The following is a 24,710-nucleotide window of genomic DNA, read 5'->3' on the forward strand; positions in this document are numbered from 1 at the left end:
TCCCTTGCAGACCTTTTCTGGGAAATCCCGCCTGTTGCCGGCCCCAAGGATGACGTCACTTCCGGGCACAAGGACACCACTCCCAGTTCCGGCATAGATGATGTAATTTCCCTTCCAGCCCTTTAAAACTGCCATCTTGCCTCAGTACAGGCAGTTCTGTTTTGGACTCCGAACTAAGCACATCATGCTATTTAAAGCTACTTTTTGCAGCCAATTCAATTATACGGGTGGCTGCCCCAAATCTTTATGATGTCTCCAACTCATTCTTATCACAGTGGCGAAGCTGGCAGGATGAAACCTTCTCAGAGGGGTAGGAGAGTACCGGGGCCGTGTTTCTGGGTGGGGGGGCGCGATCAGCGGTCCGGAGCAACACGGTGCAGGCTTTGCTTCCAGCAAGGGAAAACGAGCCCCTAGTCCTACACAAGAAGAATGTGGAGGAGACCCACCGACGTGGACTGGTTCCTGTGGGGAAAATGAAAAGGGCTTACTATGTTCTCTCAGAGGAGAGGACTGAGCCGTCCGTTGGGACCACGGTTCCAGAGACATACGGGCTGTCCCCAGACCAGCAGGTAAAGCACCTACAAAGCTGGGAATATGATCCGGAGAGATCAGCCCGGGAGCAAGCTTATGCTCTCTGGGAAACAGTAGGTTTATGGCTGAAGCCATTCGAATTAACTACCCTGCAAATTGTGCAGCAGGTGGCCTGCTTCATCTTAATTAATGGTCTTCTCGCTACTTTTACCCAGCCTGTCTGGGGAGACTTTAATTCCATAGATGAGTTAATAACTCAATTAACAGCTAAGCCAGCCTCACAATCTGTGGGAGCAGAACGGTCCTCTAGTGTACTCCGTAGGGATTACGTTCCACCGTATAAATCCCTTCCACATAAACCGATGCCTGCTCTGATGTCCCCGGGGCGCGGGGTGGGCCGCTCGCACGGGAGCGCGGGGGAATGCGGGTGAAAGGGGAGAGGACGGTTATGTGCACTTACAGACCCCCTGGCTATTGGTCATACGGGAGTAGTGATTCTGAATGAATTTCGAGTTACAGCCCTTCTAGACTCCGGCAGCAACATCTCCGTTGTTGATTGCCGTTACGTACTACCGCGACAGTGGACAAGGAAAAAGACCAGTATACGCTGCATACATGGGGAAACAAGGAAATACAAAACCGCCCTCTGTGTTATAAGTTATGAAGGCTTAGTAAAAAAGTTCCCTGTGGCGGTCCACACCCACCTTCTCCTGTGATCCTAGGGCGGGACTGGTCTGATAGTAAATGCAGAGTGCGGATAACTGCTCCCCTAGTTCCTGTAGGCCTAGTCAGGGAAGGGGATAACCTGACTCAAGCTGATTCCACGCCGTGTAAACAGCCGTCGGAGATGGGTACGGAAGACTGCGAGGAGGATGGGGAGGCTCCTGGGCCGTCGCACTTAGATACGTCATCAACCCAGGGCCTCGACGAGTCGGGAGGACTCCCTACCCCTTGAGGTCAGACCGGACCCTCTCTCCAATGTGCACTTTCAATTCAACCAAACGCCGGCATCTTTCAGGAGAGAACAATGAAATGATGACTCCCTGAAGTTTGCAAAAAAATGCAGTCGTGCTTGTTAATGGCCAATGCACTCATCAGCCCATGCCATGCGGGCCCAACTTTATATTAGACAATGATCTGTTATATCGAATAGCAGAGCATGAGGGCGGGGTGCGGAAGTTGTTGCTAATCCCACGAACCTACCGGCGGCAGGTTTGCGAGATGGCACACGCCCACCTCATGGGAGGCCATTTAGGCACCGAAAAGACATTAGAGCGAATTAAGCTCCGATTTTATTGGCCGGGAATTAACGAGGAGGTTCGCCGTTTTTGCATATTTTGTCCAGAATGTTAATTACGGCAAATTCCTAGGAGGAACCGTGCTCCTCTCGTTCCCCTCCCCCTGATTGATGTTCCCTTTGAGCGTATTGGGGTCGATATAGTAGGACCTCTGGAGCCCTCAGCCCGATAACACAAATATATATTAGTCCTCGTGGATTATGCTACCCGATATCCAGAGGCAGTTCTGTTGCGCTCTGCTACTAGTAAAGCGATCGCAAGGGAATTAGTGGGAGTCTTCGTGCGTCTAGGGATCCCTAAAGAAGTCCTTACGGATCAAGGGACGCCCTTTACCTCGGCGACGTTCAAGGAAACAGCCAAGTTACTTAAAATAAAGCACCTTAAGACCACAGTATATCATCCTCAAACTGACGGTCTTGTCGAGAGGTTTAACTAAACTCTCAAGCAGATGCTACGCAAGGTGGTCAGCGGGGACGGGAGGAACTGGGATCAGCTCCTCCCCCTCATGCTCTTTGCTTATCGGGAAGTTCCACAAGCCTCTACGGGGTTCTCCCCTTTTGAATTGTTATATGGCCAACAACCCCAAGGGCTATTGGATGTCTTAAAAGAGGGATGGGAAGGAGAGGCTCTCCCCTCTAGCAATATCCATCCATCCATCCATTTTCTAACCCGCTGAATCCGAATACAGGGTCACGGGGGTCTGCTGGAGCCAATCCCAGCCAACACAGGGCACAAGGCAGGAACCAATCCCAGGCAGGGTGCCAACCCACCGCAGCTCTAGCAACATATTGGAGTATATCGCGCAGTTACACGATAGATAAGGAAAAATCCGACCTTTGTTAAAAAGTCACATGGAAGAGGCGCAAGCAGCACAGGCCCACTATTATGACCGTGGCACGACACTCCGGGAGTTCCAACCGGGGGATTGCGTCATGGTGTTGGTTCCTACCTCGCATTCTAAGTTGCTTGCCCACTGGCAAGGCCTGTATGAAGTTAAGGAGAGGAAAGGGCTCGTTGATTATTTGGTGAAACAACGCAATCATCGGCCGAGCGAGCGGGTGTATCATGTCAACTTGCTGAAGTCGTAGAAGGAGAGGGATCCTGATCCCTCCTCTGCTCAGCCCCACTCTTTCTTTGCTCAGACCGACCGCCTTAACTTCGGACCCGACTTGAATGCTAAACAGAGACGTGAGCTAAAATTAGCGGTAGAGAGTGAGCAGCCTGGACGGACCTCTCTGATTGCGCACGACATAGTGACAGAACCTGGGGTTGTCATGCGAGAACACCCATATCGGATTCCCGAAGCAAAGAAGGCAGAGGTGGAGCTTGAGATCAAGCGCAATGCGGGATCTAGGTGTGATTGAGGAAAGTTATAGTCCCTGGTCCAGTCCAATTGTCTTGGTCAGTAAGCCCGACGGGAGTTGGAGGTTTTGCAACGACTTCCGTCGGCTGAATCAAGTCTCCCAGTTTGACGCCTATCCGATGCCTCGCGTGGACGACCTCCTCGAGAGGCTGGGACAGGCAGAATGTTTGACCACACTTGACATGACGAAGGGGTACTGGCAGGTTCCTTTAACGGACTCCGCGAAGGAGAAGACCGCGTTTAGAACTCCTAATGGGCACTGGCAGTACCGGGTCCTCCCCTTCGGGTTACATGGGGCGCCAGCAACCTTCCAGCGTCTGTTGGATAGAGTGCTCCGGCCTCATAACACGTTCAGTGCTGCCTATTTGGATGATGTTGTCATCTATTCCAGCACATGGAAGGACCATGTGCGGCAGATGGAAACGGTATTGCGGACGCTGGGTGACGCCGGGCTTCGAATTAATCCCAAGAAGTGTTTCTTTGGGTTAAAAGAGGCTAAGTATTTGGGCTACCTGGTGGGTCTGGGTACCGTGAAGCCACAGTGTTCCAAAGTTAATGCCATATTAAACTGGCCCCGTCCGATTACCAAGCGGCAAGTGCAGGCTTTCCTCGGTTTGGCCGGGTACTACCGCCGGTTTGTACCCTGGTTCTCTGAGAGAGCAGCACCCTTGACAGACTTAACAAAGAAAAGGGCTCCAAACCATGTGGTATAGACTGACAAGACTGCTGCTGCATTTTGTGACCTAAAACAGGCCCTTACGTCAGCACCAGACGGACGCTTCAGACACAGGCCTGGGGGCCATGCTGAGCCAAAGCGTCGATGGTGTTGAACACCCCGTCATGTACCTGAGCCGGAAACTGCTGGATCGGGAAACCAGGTATGCGGCAGTGGAACAGAGGCTCTTGCGATAAAATGGGCGATTACACAGTTGAGGTACTACCTCTTGAGCCGTGAATTCACTCTGGTGATGGACCATGCACCTCTCCAGTGGATGGCCCTTCACAGAGAGTCTAATCTGCGGGTCATTAGGTGGTTTCTTGACCTCCAACCATACAAGTTTTCGCTCGTTCATCGTAAGGGTACTCTCCATGCCAATGCTGATGCCCTCTCTTGAGTCCACAACCTCTCGGACAGGTCCGCCCGACCTGGTGGGTCTGGGCTAAGGAGAGGGGGGGGACCTTGTCACAAACGTGCTTATGGGAACCAGCTGAAGGGCCTAAACACTAGTAATTCTTCGTCAGGCCAGGGGGTGGCGGAGTGTACTGACTATCTCTCTCAGTCCCTTGCAGATCTTTTCCGGTAAATCCCGCCTGTTGCCGGCCCCAACGATGACGTCACTTCCGGGCACAAGGACAACACTCCCAGTTCCGGCATAGATGACATCATTTCCCTTCCAGCCCTTTAAAACTGCCATCTTGCCTCAGTACAGGCAGTTCTTTTTTGGACTCCGAACTAAGCACATCGTGCTATTTAAAACTACTTTTTGCAGCCGATTCAATTATACGGGTGGCTGCCCCAAATCTTTGTGATGTCTCCAATTCATTGTTATCACAACATATAGTTTAATTTAATAACTTATAAATAAATAGTACAATTCAAATCTCATGCAGTAGTGGCAGCTCTTACCTCTTTAATTTTTCTTTCAATTTCCAATTTCCACTGCCGAATGCTTTTCTCAAATTGTGCATTTAATGTCCTGCATATGTTAGCCATTATTCCCAGAGCAAGAAGTCACTTCCAAATCCTGAAGGGAGCACATAGAATCCACTTCATGTTAATTTTTCATTAGCCTCCCAAAGTTATTTTTGAATAGAATGTTACAGATGGTAAACTAAAACATCTACAGTATTTTAAACTAATGTTTAATATTAAGTGTGCCACAAAGTACAGTATAACAGGATAAATTATGACTAAAAGGAATAAAGACAAATATAAAGCCAAAGCACAAACCTGAGAAACAGAGCAGCGGCAGACAGACAGCGAATAGACCAGGAGTACAACCCAAATCCTATATGCAAGTAGTATTGCCTTTGAATTTGTATCGTTTCACCTTTATATGCTTTTTGTTATAATTTTTATGTACCAGTGTGTACCATAGTAGGCAGTTAACAAGCGTACAGTGTTGAGCTAAAGTGAGGGAATAACCTGCAACCAGTGTGAACCTGTTAAACTGGTATCAGTGGTGGAATGGTGGCTTTAAATTAAGGGGAATGCATATAAGAGATAAGGCTAAAATCTGTTGAGAGTGGGGTGCATTAACCCCACTATTTTCACACTATGAAAGTGTGACAGTGGCCTTTAACTTAAGCATTCTGTCAACTGGTGTTTAAATCAAACATGTGAAGAATAGAAGTGTGATTTTTATTATATATATATATATATATATATATATATATATATATATATATATATATATATATATATATATATATATATATATATATATATATATATTTATATATACACACAGTGGTACCTCGGTACACGTCCTTAATCCGTTCCAGATCCTTTGACTTATACCAAACAGGATGTATACCAAGCATTTATTTCCATAAGAAATAAAGGGAAAATGATTAATCCGTTCCCATGAAAACAAAATCCTATTGTTATTGGCATATTATACATTGATGGGGTTGTATAAAATAATTTAAACACTGCTTAATACTAAAATACATAAATACAAAAGCAATTAGATGAAATAAATTAAAATTTAACCTCAATTTACTTTTTAATAACGTCTTTGTTTTTCACAATCGTAGATACCGTCGTTCTCGGCATACGGTATGCAGCAGCCAAGTCCCGGATATGCATGCCACCTTCATACTTTTCAACAATCAGTTCAAATTTACGCAAAAAAACACAAAATCACGTGAAAATTCACAGAGAGTTATAGCGCGGGTTGTTCACTGAATGCTGCTGACACTCGTGGGCAGTCGTGGCTTTGTCTCAAGAGAGAGGTAAACAAGGGTAGCACACAAGTCGTATTCCAAACAAAGGACATATACCAAGTTGGACTTATTCCAAAGCAGACGTATACCAAGATACCACTATATATATATATATATATATATATATATATATATATATACAATATATTATTTATATATACTATATATTGTATACTTTGTAACATTTTTGATGAGTGTGATTTTTTTCCTTTTCAGTTTAATATAAAAGTATATATTTGTATACTATATATTGTATACTTTGTAAAAATTTTTCAGTACACCATCGTCTTGTTCGAATTGATGATGATCACTCATTTACGAGTCTGTCTGTTGCCCATGGTACTCCAAAAAAAGAATAAACCCTTCCATCATTTTCAGCACATAATGCCAGTGCTTGCTGCTTTGTGTTTCTGAATTTAATAGACAGGCAACAGTGGCACCAACCATGCCTGGTCCTTGCCAGTCTGTTTTGCTTCAATAATCTGAACACAACCTGATCTATAAAATTAAATTGTCACTCCCTCTTAATCCAGTTCATAGTCATTGTTAGGTAGGGCATATCCCAGCAGGGCAAGAACCAACTTGCATTGAATGCCTCAGGGCTATCATAGGGCTACCAGTGTATCTTGTATGCCGATCTTTGGAATGCGACAAGAAAAATGTGCAACATCTACACAACTCACAAGGAGGGGCAGAATTTCAGTTCAAGATAGCTGGGTTTCTAGATGGATAGTACTTTACTCCATAATTTCCCCCTTGGCACAAAATAAAGTGGCAGCAGCAGCACTTGCATTGATTATTCTACACCTCACAGTCTGATCAGATTGATTATTTTTTTTCATGTTTCAGTAAATTTGAGTTGCGGTTAACATTTCTACTCATAAAGCTTCAAAATAGTCTTTATATTTGGTAAGAATACCTGCTCATCCAGCTGCATATGGGAGTTTATTCTACTTGAAATTCAGTCTCTTTTCGTCACCTGTTTTTGTCCAGCCAGTGGTATTCTGATGCCCTTATGGCAGCTCTCAGTCCAGATATAAATAGCTTTAAAAGTATTCTTCAGCGTGGCTCTCACCTGATCAAACCTGTGGTCGGACTGATGAGGTCCACGCAGCTCGTTCTTCAGTCAAGACACTCAACCACATAGACTGATGCTTCGTTTAAATTGCTACCATGGCTAGTAGTTCTTTCCAAACCCCTGTTTGCATGAAATAATATCTAAGCCATTAGGTAAACCTTAATGCACGATAGTTGGATTTTTGATGCCAAGCACTGAGAACACTTTTAATTATAAAACCGCAAAAGCTATTCAGGTTAATAAGTAAACAATAGACTAGCATCCTAAACACCAGTCTTCAGGCTTCTGGATGTGCGTTTAACTGATCCAACTGTCAACTTTTGTAGATGTGTTTATTCTGTAAGTGTCCAAATATGGGTAGTTAAGCATGGAATTGTGGGGTATGCAGATGTGCACCAGGTAACAAAACTGGCCTGAGATTTGGGGTCACGTTGCCGCTTTGTGTCAATAGTGTGAACATGGCCTGCCTGCTTCTCACAAATCATTAACAATTATGTACTGTTACTCTGCATTCTATGTGTGCACTTAATATTATAATCTTCTCTTATATTTATTCCTCTTTTATACCTATGCAAGTTTGATTTTAAGCTTTGAGGGATGGGGTCAATGTCTGTGTGGAGTTTGCACTTTCTTACCATGTCTGCTTAGGTTTTCCTCTGGATGCTCTGGCTTTACTTTCATGTCCCAAAGATGAAAATGCCAGGCTTATTGGAAATTCTAAATTGGCGTCATGAGTACATGTGACTGCTTGAATGGGTTGTTGTTCCACAAAAGATTACTTTCTGCCTTACACCATAAACTTCAAGGATGGACTTTGGCTGTCCACAGTCCTGAAATGGATTAACTGGGCTTTAGAATATTCTGTTATGTCACCTCACATCATGTCTTGTTATGCTGTGTTAGTTTATAAACATACAGCTCATTAATTATTCAAACTATACAGTGCCATGATTGGTATTTTGTGCGGGTTCCTGGTACATTGCTAAGGCAAAGTATGCATCTAATCTGGGATTTTGAGGAATCTGATTCTAATGAAAAAGGATTTTGAGAAGTTGTAGGGCGGCACGGTGGCACAGTGGTGGCGCTGCTGCCTCGCAGTAAGGAGACCCGGGTTCACTTCCCGGATCCTTCCTGTGTGGAGTGTGCATGTTCTCCCCGTGTCTGCGTGGGTTTCCTCCCACAGTCCAAAGACATGCAGGTTAGGTGCATTGGCGGTCCTAAATTGTCCCTAGTGTGTGCTTGGTGTGTGTGTGCCCTGCGGTGGGCTGGTGCCCTGCCCGGTGATTTGTTTCTGCATTGTGCCCTGTGCTGGCTGGGATTGGGTCCAGCAGACCCATGTGTTGGGATATAGCGGGGTGGGAAATGACTGACTGACTATTGCTGTATTTAATGCCATTTTGTTTTATCATGGTCACCGCCATTTTCTAGCATTTGGATAGTCTGCTGCTATGGTGACCATACCCAGAATTCTTAGGGAATAAACAGTGTGAGATGACCAGGTTGACCACTTAACGGCTGGTGCATGCATTATGGGATCATCTGAAAAATGGATAAAAATATGAAGTGTGTGTACTTTGCTTTTTACTTTGACTTGGTTTTGTTTTGCTTTAGCTTAGTTTTTCTGACTTCTTGCTTTCTGTTCTTGACTAGATGTTTTGGTTTCTTTTTTTGGCTTTAGCAAAAGATAGGACTGACTTTTGGTTAAGAACTTTGCTTGATTTATCAGTTATGTTTTCTCTTCTGATTCTCAAAGCTGAGACAAATATAATCTATTGTTTTTTTTGCTCTAAAGAATCTGATTCTAACATTTATTATTCTCTATAATAAAGGTTTTGAGAAGTGGAAAAAAATGGACTGACTTTTGACTACAAATTTCTGACTTAAGTACGGTATATTTTCTGAGGGCACAGTGGCTTGCACGGCTGTCTCACAAATCTAGCACCTTGGATTAAATCAAACCCTTGTCACTGTTTTTGTGGAGTTTGCACAGTTGCTATGTTTTCTTTTTTTAACTCACAGTACAACACTACCAAGATAACTAACAGACACACAACTACATACCACAGGCTGATGGGTGACTCACACACACACAACGTTTTAATGCTAGAGCTGTCTAATGAGATAAATTACAAGTAGCATGAAAAATATACTCATCTTAATGCTGTTTTCTAATTTTTTGCAACTAATTTTATCATTATGCAATATGATGATATAGTGGTTAGCATTTCTGCCTTCCATGCCTACTTGTCCATTTGGAGTTTGCATGTTCAACCCATGTCTCGTGATGGATTTCTTCCCACATTCCCTCAAATAATGTGCAGGTTAGGTTAATTGGCGATTTCAAAGTGGGCCTTTGTGAATGAGCTATACAATGGACTGATGCAGTAATAATGGCTGGTTCCTGCCTTTATGTATGATGGTACGGGAATAGGCTGTCCCATGACTGTGATTTGGATTAAGTGATATTGAGACTATTATGCTATAGCAGCTTACTTTGAACAGTTGGAAGCCTTGGCAATATTGGAGGTGTGCTTTTGTATGCCAAGTCTTGATTTGTGGAAAATTTGGAGAGTATTTGGTACAATTTTCAACAGCTGTATTATCAGGATCATTGCTGCAATTCTTGTTTACCTGTGTTTTTTTAGTTCCTCATTCATTGTACTTTTCATGTTTTATACATCCTTGTCATTTTAGTATGCTGGCCACAATAATAATAAAATTATTAGAACAAACACAGGGTATGACCACTACCATTTACCAAGTTAATTTCTTCAAGACAACAAGAAAGAAATTAAATTCTGTGATTGTAAATCTTTTTGCATACAGTTTAAAATCTCTTCCTCTTGGAAGAGTTTCATGTGTTTGAACTGCTGCAGTGTGTGAAGAGGTGAATAGCAGTAAATTATCAGAATGGTTAATCCAAGAATTTCCCAGACAGGGCCGATGAGTAGAGTGAGGTGACAAGGCCATTATCACAGATAGCACTTTGGTAAGGACAGAAGTTTCAGGTGACAGTAATTTTTAACATTATGAAATACATAAAAGAGAGATAATTATGAACCTTAAGATTTACATACACATCCATCTCCATCCATCCATTATTCAACCCGCTATATCCTAACTACAGGGTCACAGTGGTCCGCTGGAGCCAATCCCAGCCAACACAGGGCGCAAGCCAGGAAACAAACCCTGGGCATGGCACCAGCCCACCACAGACATCCATCTCCTTATTTATATATTACCTTTAAAAACATTTTAGAAGTTTAAAATTTCTAGTAACATAGTGTGCATAGACTTCCTGCCCAGCAAGCCTCTAAGAATCAAAACAGCACCAGCACATTTCAGAGCTTAGTTTTGGACCTTGATATTGGTGATCATTTTCCTGATTTTAACATATTGTATTGTTTATATATTGATTATATCCATCCATCTATTTTCCAACCCACTATATCCTAACACAGGGTCATGGGGGCCTGCTGGAGCCAATCTCAGCCAACACAGGGCGCAAGGCAGGAACAAATTCCCGGGCTGGGCGCCAGCCCACTGCAGGACACACACACACACACACACATCAAGTACACACTAGGAACAATTTAGGATCGCCAATACACCTAACCTGCATGTCTTTGGACTGTGGGAGGAAACCGGAGCACCTGGAGGAAACCCATCCAGACACAGGGAGAACATGCAAACTCCACACAGGGAGGACCCAGGAAGTGAACCCAGGTCTCCTTACTGCGAGGCAGCAGTGCTACCACTGCGCCACCGTGCCGCCCACTATTGATTATATCATGTTGGTAATATCTGTTAAACAGTGTTGTGGGGGAGGCAATATGTTAAAAGTAATGTCCTATGTCTTTCTGTGGATGCTTACTCCTGCCACTCCTAACAAAACAAAATTACTGTGTCATTTCGGAGAAGTATTGCTGTTTTTGCAAAGATGTTGCCTGCTGTCTGTGTAACCTGGTTGTCATGGAACAGTCAATGAGGAAGAGGTTAAGCACACACATAGTGTGCAATCAAGTGTAAAGAATTGAACAAAAGTTGTAAGTATACATTGAGTTTTGCAGGTGCTGAGGGTCATATTTAATATGCCCAGTTTAGGGTCACAGGAAGCCAATGATTTTTGCAGCACTTCTGTGTTCTTACCTCAAATCTTTGGGGGTATATATTGAGGATGGAAAAAGAAGACAGATGTTATTTACTTTACAGCATATGAAGGACTAAACATATATAAATCACAAAAAATAATCATATAATCATATTTGGCTTTTTTGTTTTGTTTTATAAAGGGTTATTTATGGGTTATGGATTTAAAATCAAGTGCTGGCCAATCACATTTGCAGTTTTTCATGCAACATGTGTTTGTAACTGTATATTAAGACTGATTACTATTTAGCAGAGGACATTGTGCAGATGAGAAATTTATGTGGCAGTAAACAGCCCTTATTTAACATGTTTGTTAATATGTTTTTCTTTCTGGAACAATTAATCATTACATGATGTGATAATAATTCCTAGCAAGTGTTAGGTTTCAAACATAAATATTAACTCATTTCATATATGTTTTGTAATGTATATAGAGAAGCTTTTGACCATGTGGTGCACAAGCAAGGACCACTGTCATTGAGTCATTTGACAGAGTGATGTCAAGGGGTCCCAAATAACAAAAATGTTAAATAACAAACCCATGCACAGGTAAGGACAAACACAAGTACAAAATTTAAAAGAAAAATAAACCTGCTGCTTTTCTAAACATGTTTGAGCCCCCACCTGTCTCAGTAAAATGTTTCTTTGCTTAAAGGGCTCAGGTGGTGGCAGGTCCTTTAGTGGCACATCTACATAATAATTGGCAGGCCTGGACTCCTTGTCTTAACATAAGGTAAGGATAACATGCAGACTAAATCAAAGTTAAGACGCAAAAGAAATTTTACAAAGTGATTAATTAAGAAGAAGAATACTCAATTAAAAATAAATTGGGGAAATAATGAATAAAATAATTATGTTAAAAAAGGGAACAAAATATTTTGCAAAACTAAAGAAAATAAACATCAACATAAAGTGAAAGAAAGGCCAGGGATGAAGCCCATACAAGACCATTGATCAAAGTTAGAACACCTGTTGTCCATCTGCAAGATGAGAATGAAAACCTGTTAATTCAAATGGTATCAAATGAAATGAGAATTGTAACATCTGACTTGTTGCATCATTGACATCATGTCTGTTTTCCATGCTTGGGCATCTTTAGTGATCACACTATTCCCAAATCCTATGAACCATGCCTGGGTACACCTCTTCCAAGTGTGCCAGGGTAGGGTATGGTTGGCCTGGCACAGAGCAATCACATTAGTCAAACGAACTACAATTTAGGGGGTTACATGCGGACAAATGTGGTTGGGCACCGAACAAATTGCTAGTGTGACTACACACTAAAAAACATGAACAGGCCACAAAGTGAACAAAGCATCTGGACTGTGGTGGGGGAAAATTGACCAGACAGGCACAGATTTATGATTTAATTTGTTTAAAATTGAAAAAAATGCTGACAAAGGGATTTTGCAAAGGAGCTGTTTCATTAGTGACTCAGGGGCATCAAAGAACAATAAAGGCTCGCTTTCTGTTGTTGCCATTCTGAGAACATCACCTCTTTCACTCGGTGGCCATATTCAGACAGGCTGCTTGACCCTTTGCAGATGACGACCTGAAGAGAGCTGACCAGAAATGAGCTGGACTAAGAGAATCGAGTGTAACACCAAGTTTATGCATCACCTGAAACTAAACATCTAGCTCCATCAACATTGTATGATTTAAAAAGCCATATTCTGTTTGCTTTCAACTTCTCTTTGGATTTCTGATTGGGACTTGTTTGACTTTGGATTGACTTTGCTGTGCTCTTTGTACTCTTTGGATATTCACTGTTTAACAGAGGTTTTTCATTTAGTAAAAATTCATTGTTGTCAGTGTGACTCATCAGGTTTTGATGATTTTACCCCCTCTAGTGGGCACTTTAAGTCTTTGCTTAGGACTTTTGCATTAAGGAATGCTTTATTCCAGAACACTGACAGGCCTAATTCTTGGTTTCAGTCTTTTGCCTGTATTTTTTAAATTTAATTTCCCAAACTCCTCCATTATTCTAAGTTTTCTCCTGATTTGCAGACAACATAACAGTTATAGTTTGGTCAATGACCAGTCTGCATAATAGCTTTCCAATGGGATAAAAGCCTGAGTTAGGGCTGCCTTAGAATAAACATGTACTTTGTGAATTCAGCTGCTAAACAGAGAATGATGTTTGTCTCTTCAACTCTGGAATAACATTAGCTTTTTTCGGAGACCACAAAAATCATATTTATTTTAAAAAAGAAAAACATTTAGTTACTAGGTGGGCCTCATTTATTACTTGATTTAATTTAATACAAGAACAAAATATGGAAGCTGGTGTATGACCTTGTCAATATAAATGCATAGATTTGGAAAGGACACTTAAAAATATCTTATCAGTGGAGAAAAGTACACAATCATTGAGTCTTCTGAAATAACAAATTTAGGGAAATTCATTTTGAAGTAGAAATCAATATATTGACCCTGAAAAAGTTTTTGCCCCAAATTTTATGAATCTGCTTTTAAATGCTTTTAATTAAGGCGTTCTGAATAAAGACACTAGTATTGGCAACACTGGGTTTATGTTAATATTTTGATATTTGAATAAATATCTAAAGAAAAAATACAAGTTTATTGTTATTAGAATGAAAAATGTATAGAATTTGCTGCATATTTCTGTGGTGAGTAAACAGTAAATTAATAAACCTCCAATTCATAGATATAAAAACAGAACAATAAAGACATTGACATTATCACAAGTCCATATGTCAAAAAAGTTCAGTGTGACATTTATTCTCCCAGAGTGTCAGTTATAACACTGTCATCAGGTTTCCTGTGCTCCCACTCCATTATATCAGTGTGGATTTATTTCTGTTCAATAAGGGGACATTTTAGATTTAATACAGTTCCAGGCAGTGTGAAACGTTAACACCAAAATTTTAACAGAATTTTTCAACCAGTAATCCACCTCAGCAGCGTTATTGTTAGTTAACACTAGAAGTTAATTTTTAGTCTGCTCTTATAAGCATTGTTTGAAAATTAAACTTCAGTGTTAAATATGATTATTCATTTAGTGCAAATATGCAGAGGCATGGATGCACCCAAATTCATTCTGTTAAAGAGTGACCCATGGACTTGAAGACACTTAGCGGAGGTGAAGTAGAACTGGCAATAGTAGTAGTAGTAGTTAACACAAAGGGCTGCAAGAATTTGTAACCAGCTAGCAAGCCATGTAGATGGTGTCGTGTGGTAGAAATCCACATCTAAATTAAAGAAAGAAACTTACCCTCAACCAGGACAAGTTTGATAAAACTTTTGAGTCAGTAATCAGGCAGGAGAAAAGGCTGTCCATCTGCATCATTTATTATTCTTCAGCTAATGCTTGAACAGTGGAGCAGTCTTGTACAGCATGATCAGAATGGTCCGAGAAACAAAGGATATGGGTTCATTTTATAAACTATTGAATTTTCATAAAGTGTCAATCAAAGCTTATGTTTACTTTGATTGGTTCATTGGTTTACACTCAAATGATCTATATAAAATAAAAGTCTTTTTTTATTTTTCTTCTTATTCTTATAACATTTGTGTTTAGCCACCACCCTTGAAATTTCTATGTATTTAACAACTGTTAATCTTGTTGAATACAGGTCATCTGATGTCTTAATCATCTTTCAGTACATTTTGTGTATTACATTTTTGTCTTTGTTGTTCACTTGACCTTTATCTGGTTTGTTGCTATGCATGAGCAGGTTTCTAGCATGTGTTAACCCTTTATGCTATTTCTTTAAGATGAATGCTGTGTTACCCTAAAATTATTTATCCACAGTAAAAGCCTTGATAGCTTTTAACAAGTATCAGGATGAGATATTTTGAAATCCTGAATCTTAGTTATTAAACAGTCTGCTAGAGTTTGGATCCCTCTTGCTTGTAAAACATCTTATGTTCAGTGTTAACTCAGTTTAATCTTGTAATTTCATAACAACAGTTATTTTATATCTATATATTGTAAGGGATGGCCGGCAGCCTTACCTGGCTAGAATGCCCATGAGATGGAAAGACTAGGGTAGAGCGCATGCTGTCCCCTGGAGTGCTAGATGGTAGCCTTCCTGGGTTGCAGTGGTGCCTCAGATTCTTCAAGGCAGCATGGGACATGGAGTTCTTCAACTCAGCCCTGTTGGGTTCGGCGTGGGTGTTGCCAGGGGGTGGTGTAGGGACGGGGAGCCCTATTTTGTGGGGTTTCTGTCTGACCTAGAAGTGCTCTTGGACCATGTGTATAGAAGATCAGAAGTACTCCTTGGTAGAAGATAAAAGGAGCTGCTGGCCTCAGATGGAAGAGCCAGAGTTTTGCTGAAGGCGGACAAAGCTTGCGTGGAGCAGGCAGTGACCAGTGAAAGACAGAGAGAGAAAGACAAAGAGTGTGCTTATTATGTTTAATATTACTTGTGGATGTGGTGGTGGGAAATGCTTGCTTGAGATAATTTCCTACAATAAAGACTTTTTGTGCCTTAGAACTTGTGTCAGGTGTTTAGAAAGCTGGAGTGCCCCCTAGAATCCAATATATATGTCAAGTAAGCGAACCAGCCACCATGGCGCAACCTCTGAGGCCTTACCTCAGGCGCTGACATCCATGATTCAATCCCTGCAAGGGGAAGCAATAGTGTTTATACCTGATGAGCTCCAAATAGGGGGAAACATGTGTTGTGTAATCTTTGTATCATTTGGCACGTACTATATATATATATATATATATATTGTCAGGGATGCCAGGGGCAATGACCCGGCTGAGACGCCGTGAGGGACCGGATGTGGGTCTGCGCCCACCCTGGATCACGTGGGGGCTGCCTTCCTGGTTGCTCTGGGGGCCACGGGTTGAGGGCACGGAAGCTCCACCCTGTAGGGGCCTGTGGTCACCGCCAGAAGGCGCCCCAATTCCATGGGGATCTGTTACCTCAGCACTTCCGCCACACAAGGAAGTGCTGGGGAGAAGAATTAAAAGGGCGCCCGGAGAGCTGCCGGGAGAACAGCCAGCACTTCCGCCACACTGGGGCGTGGCCAACGAAGGAGTGTCGGGAATCACCTGGAGCTCATCCGGGAGGATATAAAAGGGGCCGTCTCCCTTCATTCTGGGCTGGAGTCGGGTGGAAGCAGGACGAGGCATAAGAGGTGTGTGGAGGCGGCCCGAAGAAAGGCATTGAGTGGCCAGGACTGTGTTGGGGTTTGTGCACTGACTTTATTTAGTGTTTGAGTGACACATTATTGTAAATAATTGTAAATAAAATGTGTGGTGGTTTGAAAACAACATGTCCGCCTGTCTGTGTCCGTGTCGGCTCCACAATATATACACTCACCTAAAGGATTATTTGGAACACCATACTAATACGGTGTTTGACCCCCTTTCGCCTTCAGAACTGCCTTAATTCTACGTGGCATTGATTCAACAAGGTGCTGAAAGCGTTCTTTAGAAATGTTGGCCCATATTGATAGGATAGCATCTTGCAGTTGATGGAGATTTGTGGGATGCACATCCAGGGCACGAAGCTCCCGTTCCACCCATTTTAGTACGGTGAACTCATTGTCATGTTCAAGAAACCAATTTGAAATGATTCGAGCTTTGTGACATGGTGCATTATCCTGCTGGAAGTAGCCATCAGAGGATGGGTACATGGTGGACATGAAGGGATGGACATGGTCAGAAACAATGCTCAGGTAGCCTGTGGCATTTAAACGATGCCCAATTGGCACTAAGGGGCCTAAAGTGTGCCAAGAAAACATCCCCCACACCATTACTCCACCACCAGCCTGCACAGTGGTAACAAGGCATGATGGATCCATGTTCTCATTCTGTTTATGCCAAATTCTGACTCTACCATTTGAATGTCTCAACAGAAATCGAGACTCATCAGACCAGGCAACATTTTTCCAGTCTTCAGCTCGTGCAAATTGTAGCCTCTTTTTCCCCTAAATGCATTGAAGCAACTGCCATGTGATTGGTTGATTAGATAATTGCATTAATGAGAAATTGAACAGGTGTTCCTAATAATCCTTTAGGTGAGTGTGTATATATATATATATATATTGTGAACGCTGGCCCCAGCACAGACAGACGGACGACATATTTTCACCCAACACACTTTTATTTTACAATATATACAATTATATAAATGGTCACGTGCACTCACACAACCCCAGTGCCTTCTGCACCGAATCCCCCAAAAGTCCAGGGCCCACAGTCACTGTGCCTTTCCTCTGGCTGCCTCCTGTCCTCTCTCCAGCTCCGTCTTCTGCCTCCTGACTTCCACCGTTGACTGGAGGGAGGCGGCCCCTTTTATGGGGAGCCGGATGGGCTCCAGCTGCTCCCCGGCACTTAACGGTGGCCACACCCCTGTGTGGCGGAAGTGCCGCTGCGCACCGAAGCCGTCCGTGTCTCCCGGTTGTCTTCCCCCGGGCACTTCCTGGTGTGGCGGAAGTGCCGGGCTCCCGGAATAAACGGGCACTGGGGCGCCGCCTGGCGGTGGCCACGGGTCCCTACAGGGCTGGGCTTCCAAGCCCTGTACCCGAGGCCCCTGTCTAACCAGGACGGACGCCCCCACTCGGTCTGGAGGAGGCACACGCCCTCCTCCGGTCCTCTAAGGCGTCCCGGCCGAGGACCGTACGGGGTAAACCGGCATCGGGGCGCCGCCTGGCGGTGACCACGGGCCCCTACAGGGTAGGGCTTCCATGCCCTCGACCCGTGGCTCCCCACAGAACCAGGACGGACGCCCCCTCGCGGTCTGGAGGAGGCACAAGCCCTCCTCACGTCCTCCTGGGAGCCCGGCCGGGACCACTATATATATATATATATATATATATATATATATATATATATATATATATATATATATAAAATATGAATAAATTAAAAACATATCAAATTTTCATATGTAGAGTATAGCTCAAAGAGCATTATAAGCAGTAAAAGAAAAATTAAAGAGATTTAAAAAAAGTTTAAATGGAAGAGTCTAGAATTAAAAGAATTAGTAGAACTAATAGAATTAGGCATAACATACTGCCTGTAATTGACAATAATTTAAGTCTCTAAAAGTTACAGTATTATGGCTAAAGTAAATGGCTGACCAGCCAGCACTCTCCTAAGGACATTCTACAGTACATACATGTGATGAAGTTCTTCATTAGTGTTACGATGCATTGTCTGAGAAGATGTGATGTAGCAAATCTTATCAGTAGTTGTAGAATCCAGTTCCCTCCCACTTTCCCAGAGGGCTTTAGCCAGGTGGCAGTGTTGCAGCGTGCTACCACTAAAAACAGAGAACGCCACTCTACATTAATGCATCAGAGTTGAAGTGAGAGTGAAAAATGTTAAATTTCTCAATGTTTATACTGTATTATTGAAAATGCAACCTGGTCCACTAACACTATTCATTTCATAAAGAAATCTTAACAGCATTTGTACCTGGTGAGAAGGATAAGGAAATTTGGCATGCCAGACAGAATCCTTGGTAGCTTTTATTGTCTGCTTTGGTAACTGCTCTGCATGCCAAAACCAATTTCAGGAACAGCACTTGCATCTCTGGAAAACATTTACCATGCCAGTCATCAGGAGGGCTCGCAACATTATAAAGAATATCACTCACTCTCAATACAGTCTACTAATACTCTTGACATCAGGCAGACACTATAGGAGTGTGAAGTCAAGGACTACAAGACAGTTTTTATCTGCAAGCAATCGGACTTGTAATTGGTTCCCATTGGAATCACCTGGGGGCGCCACTGAGCATCAAACCCAAGATACTTAATATCCAACACACTTTTAGGATGAAATAGCAGATATTTATTTACCCTTAACATGTTTTTACAATCACCTTTCCAAGACCAGTTGTACAATCACAATAAATAAACCAATTCTTACTCCTGTCTTTCTCCCATTGATTGCTGCTGGCTACCTCATGACCTTGACTCATTGATGTGAGGCAGCGGGCTCCCTTTTAAGCTGGACCTGGGACTGACTCCGGTGCTATTCCATGTGTCTGTGGAAGCACTTCTGGGCCATAAAGAAAGTAGGGAGTTCCCCCCCACTGCCAGCCCCTGCCAGTGCCCTTTATCGGTACCCAGGGGTTTCCTGACAGGGCTGCACTTCCCGACTCCAACTCCAAAGCACCCTTGGGGGTGTCCCAACTAAGCTGCCATATGTGGACCACTGCCACCTTGCGTATTGGAGATGGAACAGCTATTGACTCTTGGCTTCCGCTGGTCCATCCACTATATTATACCGGCCGGGAACAAAGTTATCTTTCTCTCCCGCTAGGTAATCCGCCTGTCAATCCACTCTGGCCTCCCATTTGGGTAAGAAGCCATTCTCCTTCCCGGCCAGGTAGCCCGTTCTCCTCCTGCACCGTCCATTACCTCTTCCCCTCATGACATATGACATTGCTCATATGTAGGTCAAGGAATTAATTTACTTACTCCCTTCACCTTTTGAATTATGATATCTGTATTACAAGTTTTTTTGGTTATATGTTTCAATCTCATTATCTGATTTATATGTTTATTTTATCAAAAAATCACAGATTATGAAATTGTTTATTACACACATACATATCTGGAGGCAGTCTTTTGGTGTCCGTTACACGTGTACTCAGGTATGTTTGAGGAAATATTCATGCAAAGCAAGAGGCACAGCCATAGAACATGAGTAGTGTAGCCAGCCATCTCATCAAGGGTGCCACATAGCATCAGTGGTCAGAAACAACACATTAATTAAAATTGTCTTTTACAGTAGCAGCAGTACCATTTATTTCAAGGCATGATTGCTAGCATTTGTCAAGTAAGATAAGATATAAATATTAGAAAATACAATATCAAAACAATGTCGTAGATAAATAAAACATGGTGCGTTACAAATCAGTGTAAAGGAAATACAACAGTCACTACTGGGCAAAGCAGGTGTATGAAAAAAAAACCACATCTGCTTGACTAAAACGTAGCTGAATTGAAAATTAAATTAGCCCAATATCTAAGATGCATGTTCAGTGTCTTAACAGACTTTTAAAGAAGAAGATTTATCATGATAAAAATCTTAAGGAGGGATTCTATAAGGTGGTCCAGATCTAATGCAATTTTCATTACGCTATAACAACATGCAATGCAGGATGTTGGAAGAATTTGGACTGCCTGCAGTGCATAGGAACACGATCTCCCAAATCAACGAAATGTTTGACTGGACTGGTAGCGCCAATCAACCGAAGTTGTATTGTTTTTCTGCATTGCATTAAGAGTTGCATAATTAGATCTGGACCACCCTGTAAAAGATGTAACCTCTGGAGACTGAGCAGTAGAGAAAGTAGGATGTAGCCTGGCTGTCTTCAAGTTGAATGGCAACTTGTTCAGCATTTGCCCAGCAGAATGCTTTCTCTTGACGGTTGATATTTTGAAGAAGTTTTGACTTGTAAAGACAGCATATAGTCCATCCACGAGAGAACCATGGAAAACGTGCCATGCAGGACCCTTCACAGGATTACTGCGGACAATGGATTTTTTAGCCTACCTTGTATGCTTGCACATACACACGAGCCTGATTGATTCTGTGGGGGAAAAAAAACAGAATGATACACATCTATGGCAAAGTATACTCTAATCTATATCTGAAATATGAAATACATGAGTACCTGTAACTAGCTCGGCCAGTTCATGATAAATGAGGACTACTGGTATAGAGCTCAAATGTAAGTGCATGAATGTCATCTAATTGAAATGAATTCAACAAAATGGAGCTGCAGTCCCACAATACTTACACTGTCAGTCATAACGTGCTCACTCAAGACTGTCATTCTGAAATCACACCCATTCCAATGCATTTGTTGTGTGTTTTAATAAAATTTTACATTCCAGCAGGTGACGTACAAAACTGAAACAATAATCTAGTAAATGGGAATTTTAAATAGAAAAATCTAGGAATTAAGAACTAATGGCAGAGGAAGTGCTTATCCTTTTGGAACCCATTGGCTGTGAGACAGAGGGAAGTGGCTGATAGTCCGACCATGGGCGCATCAGTCTCATGACTTGCAGCACAGCATTCCATTTTACAGCTATTAATGAAATTTGTTATTTATTTGCATGGTTTACACCTGCTGTCATTTTGCTACATTAACACAGACAGATCACCAGAATGTTCAATGGACTCGAATGAGATTAGTACCTCCTCTATCATTCTTTTTTATATTCTGTATTTTTTTTCTCATTATAATGTCAGTTTGTTTCTTCAATTAAACAGAATTTGGTTTAAGATTCTTAGCAGCAACTTATTTAAGTAATGTGCCATCTACCTGTATGTAAACACATTGTTAAAGCAGAAACGTTTGTTATGTTTTAGTAATAATTGACAAAATGTAGCCATGAAGTGCATAATGTGTGAAGCCTGAAGTCCAAATATCAAGTAAACACTTTCACAAAAGGTACAAATACTGTATAACAGAACAAGTGCGCTTCTATTCTAGAATATAACTGAAGAAAAAGAATCCGCATTTGGGTGCGACATTGATGCCCCTTTGATACAATTGCTTTGGTGGTGCAATGGTAACAACTGTTGACTGATAATCAAAACTTCACGGGTTCGACCCTGGATGACTCGGTTTTGAGAAGTGAGTTGCTCTTATTTTTACTATTTTAGAATAAAAACATGCATTTGATTTTAGTCTGTAACAGCCGGTGTAAATTTATGATACTTGTAAAGGTTAGCTTTGTTTTTTTTTTATTCAGTTTTTTTCTCTCAGTTGCATTCACGCTTCCCCCGATCTGACACTGCTGTTTTCACATAAAGACGTCTTATAACAGAGGTGAACTCAGAGGATGACGAGGGTTCTACATCGGAGAAAGAATGCACGTCACACTTTTGCCGTCACTGTACTTTGTATATGTACAGGGGAAGCTCTGCAGTTTATTTGTGACTTTACGCTGCATGAAGATAAGTAAATAAATCAAGGTAAATAACATTTGATCCGGCTCTTGTATATAAAGTACAGCGATGGCAGCTTCCACCTGCAGCTATAGACTCATCAGTACATGAGCGACTCTCCACGCTAGTGTTTAGATCTGAACGGTGTATGTGCCCAAAAAAGAAGTCTGACTGCATTCTTGCACCATTGCTTGAGTACTGAAGTGTCAGCATGCACTTTTCGTGGCATTATGCATATATTTTTTGAGCATGCCTGTGTCGATCAAACACAGGAAGCTCTGCAGTCTACTTGTGACTTTACAGTGTGGGAACAACATAGATTGTTATAGACACAGAACACACATGAAATGCATGTGCTCCAAATAACGATATAGTATTTATAAAAGGTGTCATTTTGCTTGACTTCTCTCTCTATACAACTCTAAGCAACTGACATGCAGGTAAACAGACTTGAGCTGAGAAAACTGTGCGGCGGTGCGGGGATGAGATAGCAGGCTGCTTGCTGCTTATCAACACATTTACAAGACAAAAGACACTGATGGAGAGGTATGAAGGGACTTAAGGTGGGACGGTTTTTTTGTAGGCTTTGGTAATTCTGTTGTTAAAAGTCCTCACTCAACTATGGAGTTTAGAGTCAAGAGGCTATTTGAGATAACTGTATTATGAAGAGAGGCTGTGATAAATACTAATTGATCCTTTATTAATGAACACACTTTAAGGTATGCATCTCTTTTCTGAATGGCTATTATCCACAAACTCATGGGAATGTTTCAGTTAAATTACTGTATGTATACAATCATTGGAATTATAATAATTACTTAATGAAAACCTGCATTTTAACTTTTTTTTTTCCTCAGCTTGATTTTTTGCAAGCATTGTCAATTATTTCACCAAATCTTATATATTTTATGATTGTATGGTAAATGGTTGTTACTACTGTACCTGTACTTGGTGCATAATCGGACTCCGAGGGGACCACACCGCTCTACATAACTCTCTCTCACGCCATGACGCACTGCACGGGCTGTACTAACAGTGGTGGTTACAATAGGGCAGGTGCTGAAAATATAACAACAGAGACAGTAACACATTTGAAATATCGTTAACATCCATCCACTTTTTGAACCCATCCATTTTCAAACCTACATAGTCTAATTCACCTAAATATTAACTGCATTTTACATACAACCACAGTGCCACAAATTTTTATATTGTTACCCAACAAATCATCCATTCATTTTCAGAGCTTCTCTTATTGTTTCAGTTTACTTTACATCCCTCATTCACAAAAGAGTTCCCCCCTTTTTTAACCCACCCTGTGCCAAATGTGTCTGAGTCAATTTCTCTTCTTTGATTTTAAACTAAAATTCAAGTAAACTTATATTAATGCGTGAAAATGTAACTAAATTTAACTAAACAACAGATTGTATGCAAATAGGAAAATTATGCACATCTAAAGTTATCTTCTATAAAATAATTAATATTTCAGTCTTCACCATGAGATACTGAAAGCAGGTATGAACTAGTGAGTTGGGTAGCAGGTGTATCTCAAAACAAAGATAAAGGATGACGCATACACAGAAAGAACCCTGGATTATCACATATAACTGAACTGTGGTGAGTTTTTCAAAACAGCTCTTGTAGATGACACTATCCATGCATTTTCACTACAGATATAATAGTTAACATTTGCCTATCTGTTTTTTGAATCTGTTCTGCAAGAGGGAAAAGCCAGAAAAAAAATCTTAAAAGCCAGAAGAAGGCCTTAGCAATTCATCTGGGTTGCAGTATAAACAAGATGGCCTGCTTTTTTGAAGCCAAACTTCATTCTCCAAAACACAGGCAAAAAAAATCAGAAGTTGCAGGAGAGCAAAATACACATTTAAAAACCAGAAACAAACTCCTAAACTGAAGTGAAAATCAGAGCCAAAAAGCCTCTTACCAATGCAAAAAGATTCTGAAACAAAATCACATAAAGTTGTAATGAATTATCCACAGTTTTGGATTACTAGGAAATGCCTGGTGCAGACCTTTTACACCCATGATTTTTAGAATTAAAGGGAGTGTGCCTTTTATAATTGTGACATTGTGCCATAAGTGTTGCATTCAAGATTTTGGCATGAAAAGAGATGTTGACTTTAAGGTTCTTAAATACTATGTATGTGGGACATGAATGTCATCAAAGCCAGATGAATGAATATCTTATTCTGGAGATGTGTCTCCTTCACTGAATCATTTGTTAAAAGCTTTTTCCTTTGAATGTTTTCTGACACTTTCTTCTGTGTTAAAAAGCACTGGCTTTTCTCCTTCTTACATACATTTACCATATTGTATGTGGCCTTTTTCCAGGATTCATCAAATCAGAAACTTGTAAACAGGCCACTGCTCAAGTTAACATGGCTTTTATTGTACTGTACATGGACCTAGTCACCATTTTCTGTCTCT

General features: G+C 41.7%; 2 protein-coding genes across 5 annotated transcripts in view; both read right to left on the minus strand.

The window, feature by feature from the left end:
• The window catches only part of LOC120529738 (alanine aminotransferase 2-like), a 59,919-nt gene extending 52,618 nt beyond the window's left edge, over window positions 1–7,301 (minus strand). For 2 of the 3 annotated variants that reach the window (XM_039753811.1, XM_039753813.1), the window contains exons 1-2: window positions 7,061–7,301; window positions 4,820–4,937 (exon numbers count right to left, since the gene is read on the minus strand). In XM_039753811.1, the coding sequence (XP_039609745.1) occupies window positions 4,820–4,906 (87 nt within the window). In that variant the 5' untranslated portion in view covers window positions 4,907–4,937; window positions 7,061–7,301. The remainder of the gene's footprint in view (window positions 1–4,819; window positions 4,938–7,060) is intronic. The other variant, XM_039753812.1, reaches the window with a different exon arrangement.
• A 12,546-nt stretch (window positions 7,302–19,847) lies between these two features.
• Window positions 19,848–24,710, minus strand: part of si:ch211-221n20.8 (fibropellin-1) — a 95,402-nt gene continuing 90,539 nt past the window's right edge. For both annotated transcript variants that reach the window (XM_039753814.1, XM_039753815.1), the window contains 2 exons: window positions 23,208–23,324; window positions 19,848–20,895 (listed from right to left, as the gene is read on the minus strand). In XM_039753814.1, coding sequence (XP_039609748.1) covers window positions 20,850–20,895; window positions 23,208–23,324 — 163 coding nt within the window. In that variant the 3' untranslated portion in view covers window positions 19,848–20,849. The remainder of the gene's footprint in view (window positions 20,896–23,207; window positions 23,325–24,710) is intronic.

This window comes from Polypterus senegalus, chromosome 5 (genome assembly GCF_016835505.1).
Source record: "Polypterus senegalus isolate Bchr_013 chromosome 5, ASM1683550v1, whole genome shotgun sequence".
In the NCBI taxonomy this organism is placed as follows: Eukaryota; Metazoa; Chordata; class Cladistia; order Polypteriformes; family Polypteridae; genus Polypterus; species Polypterus senegalus.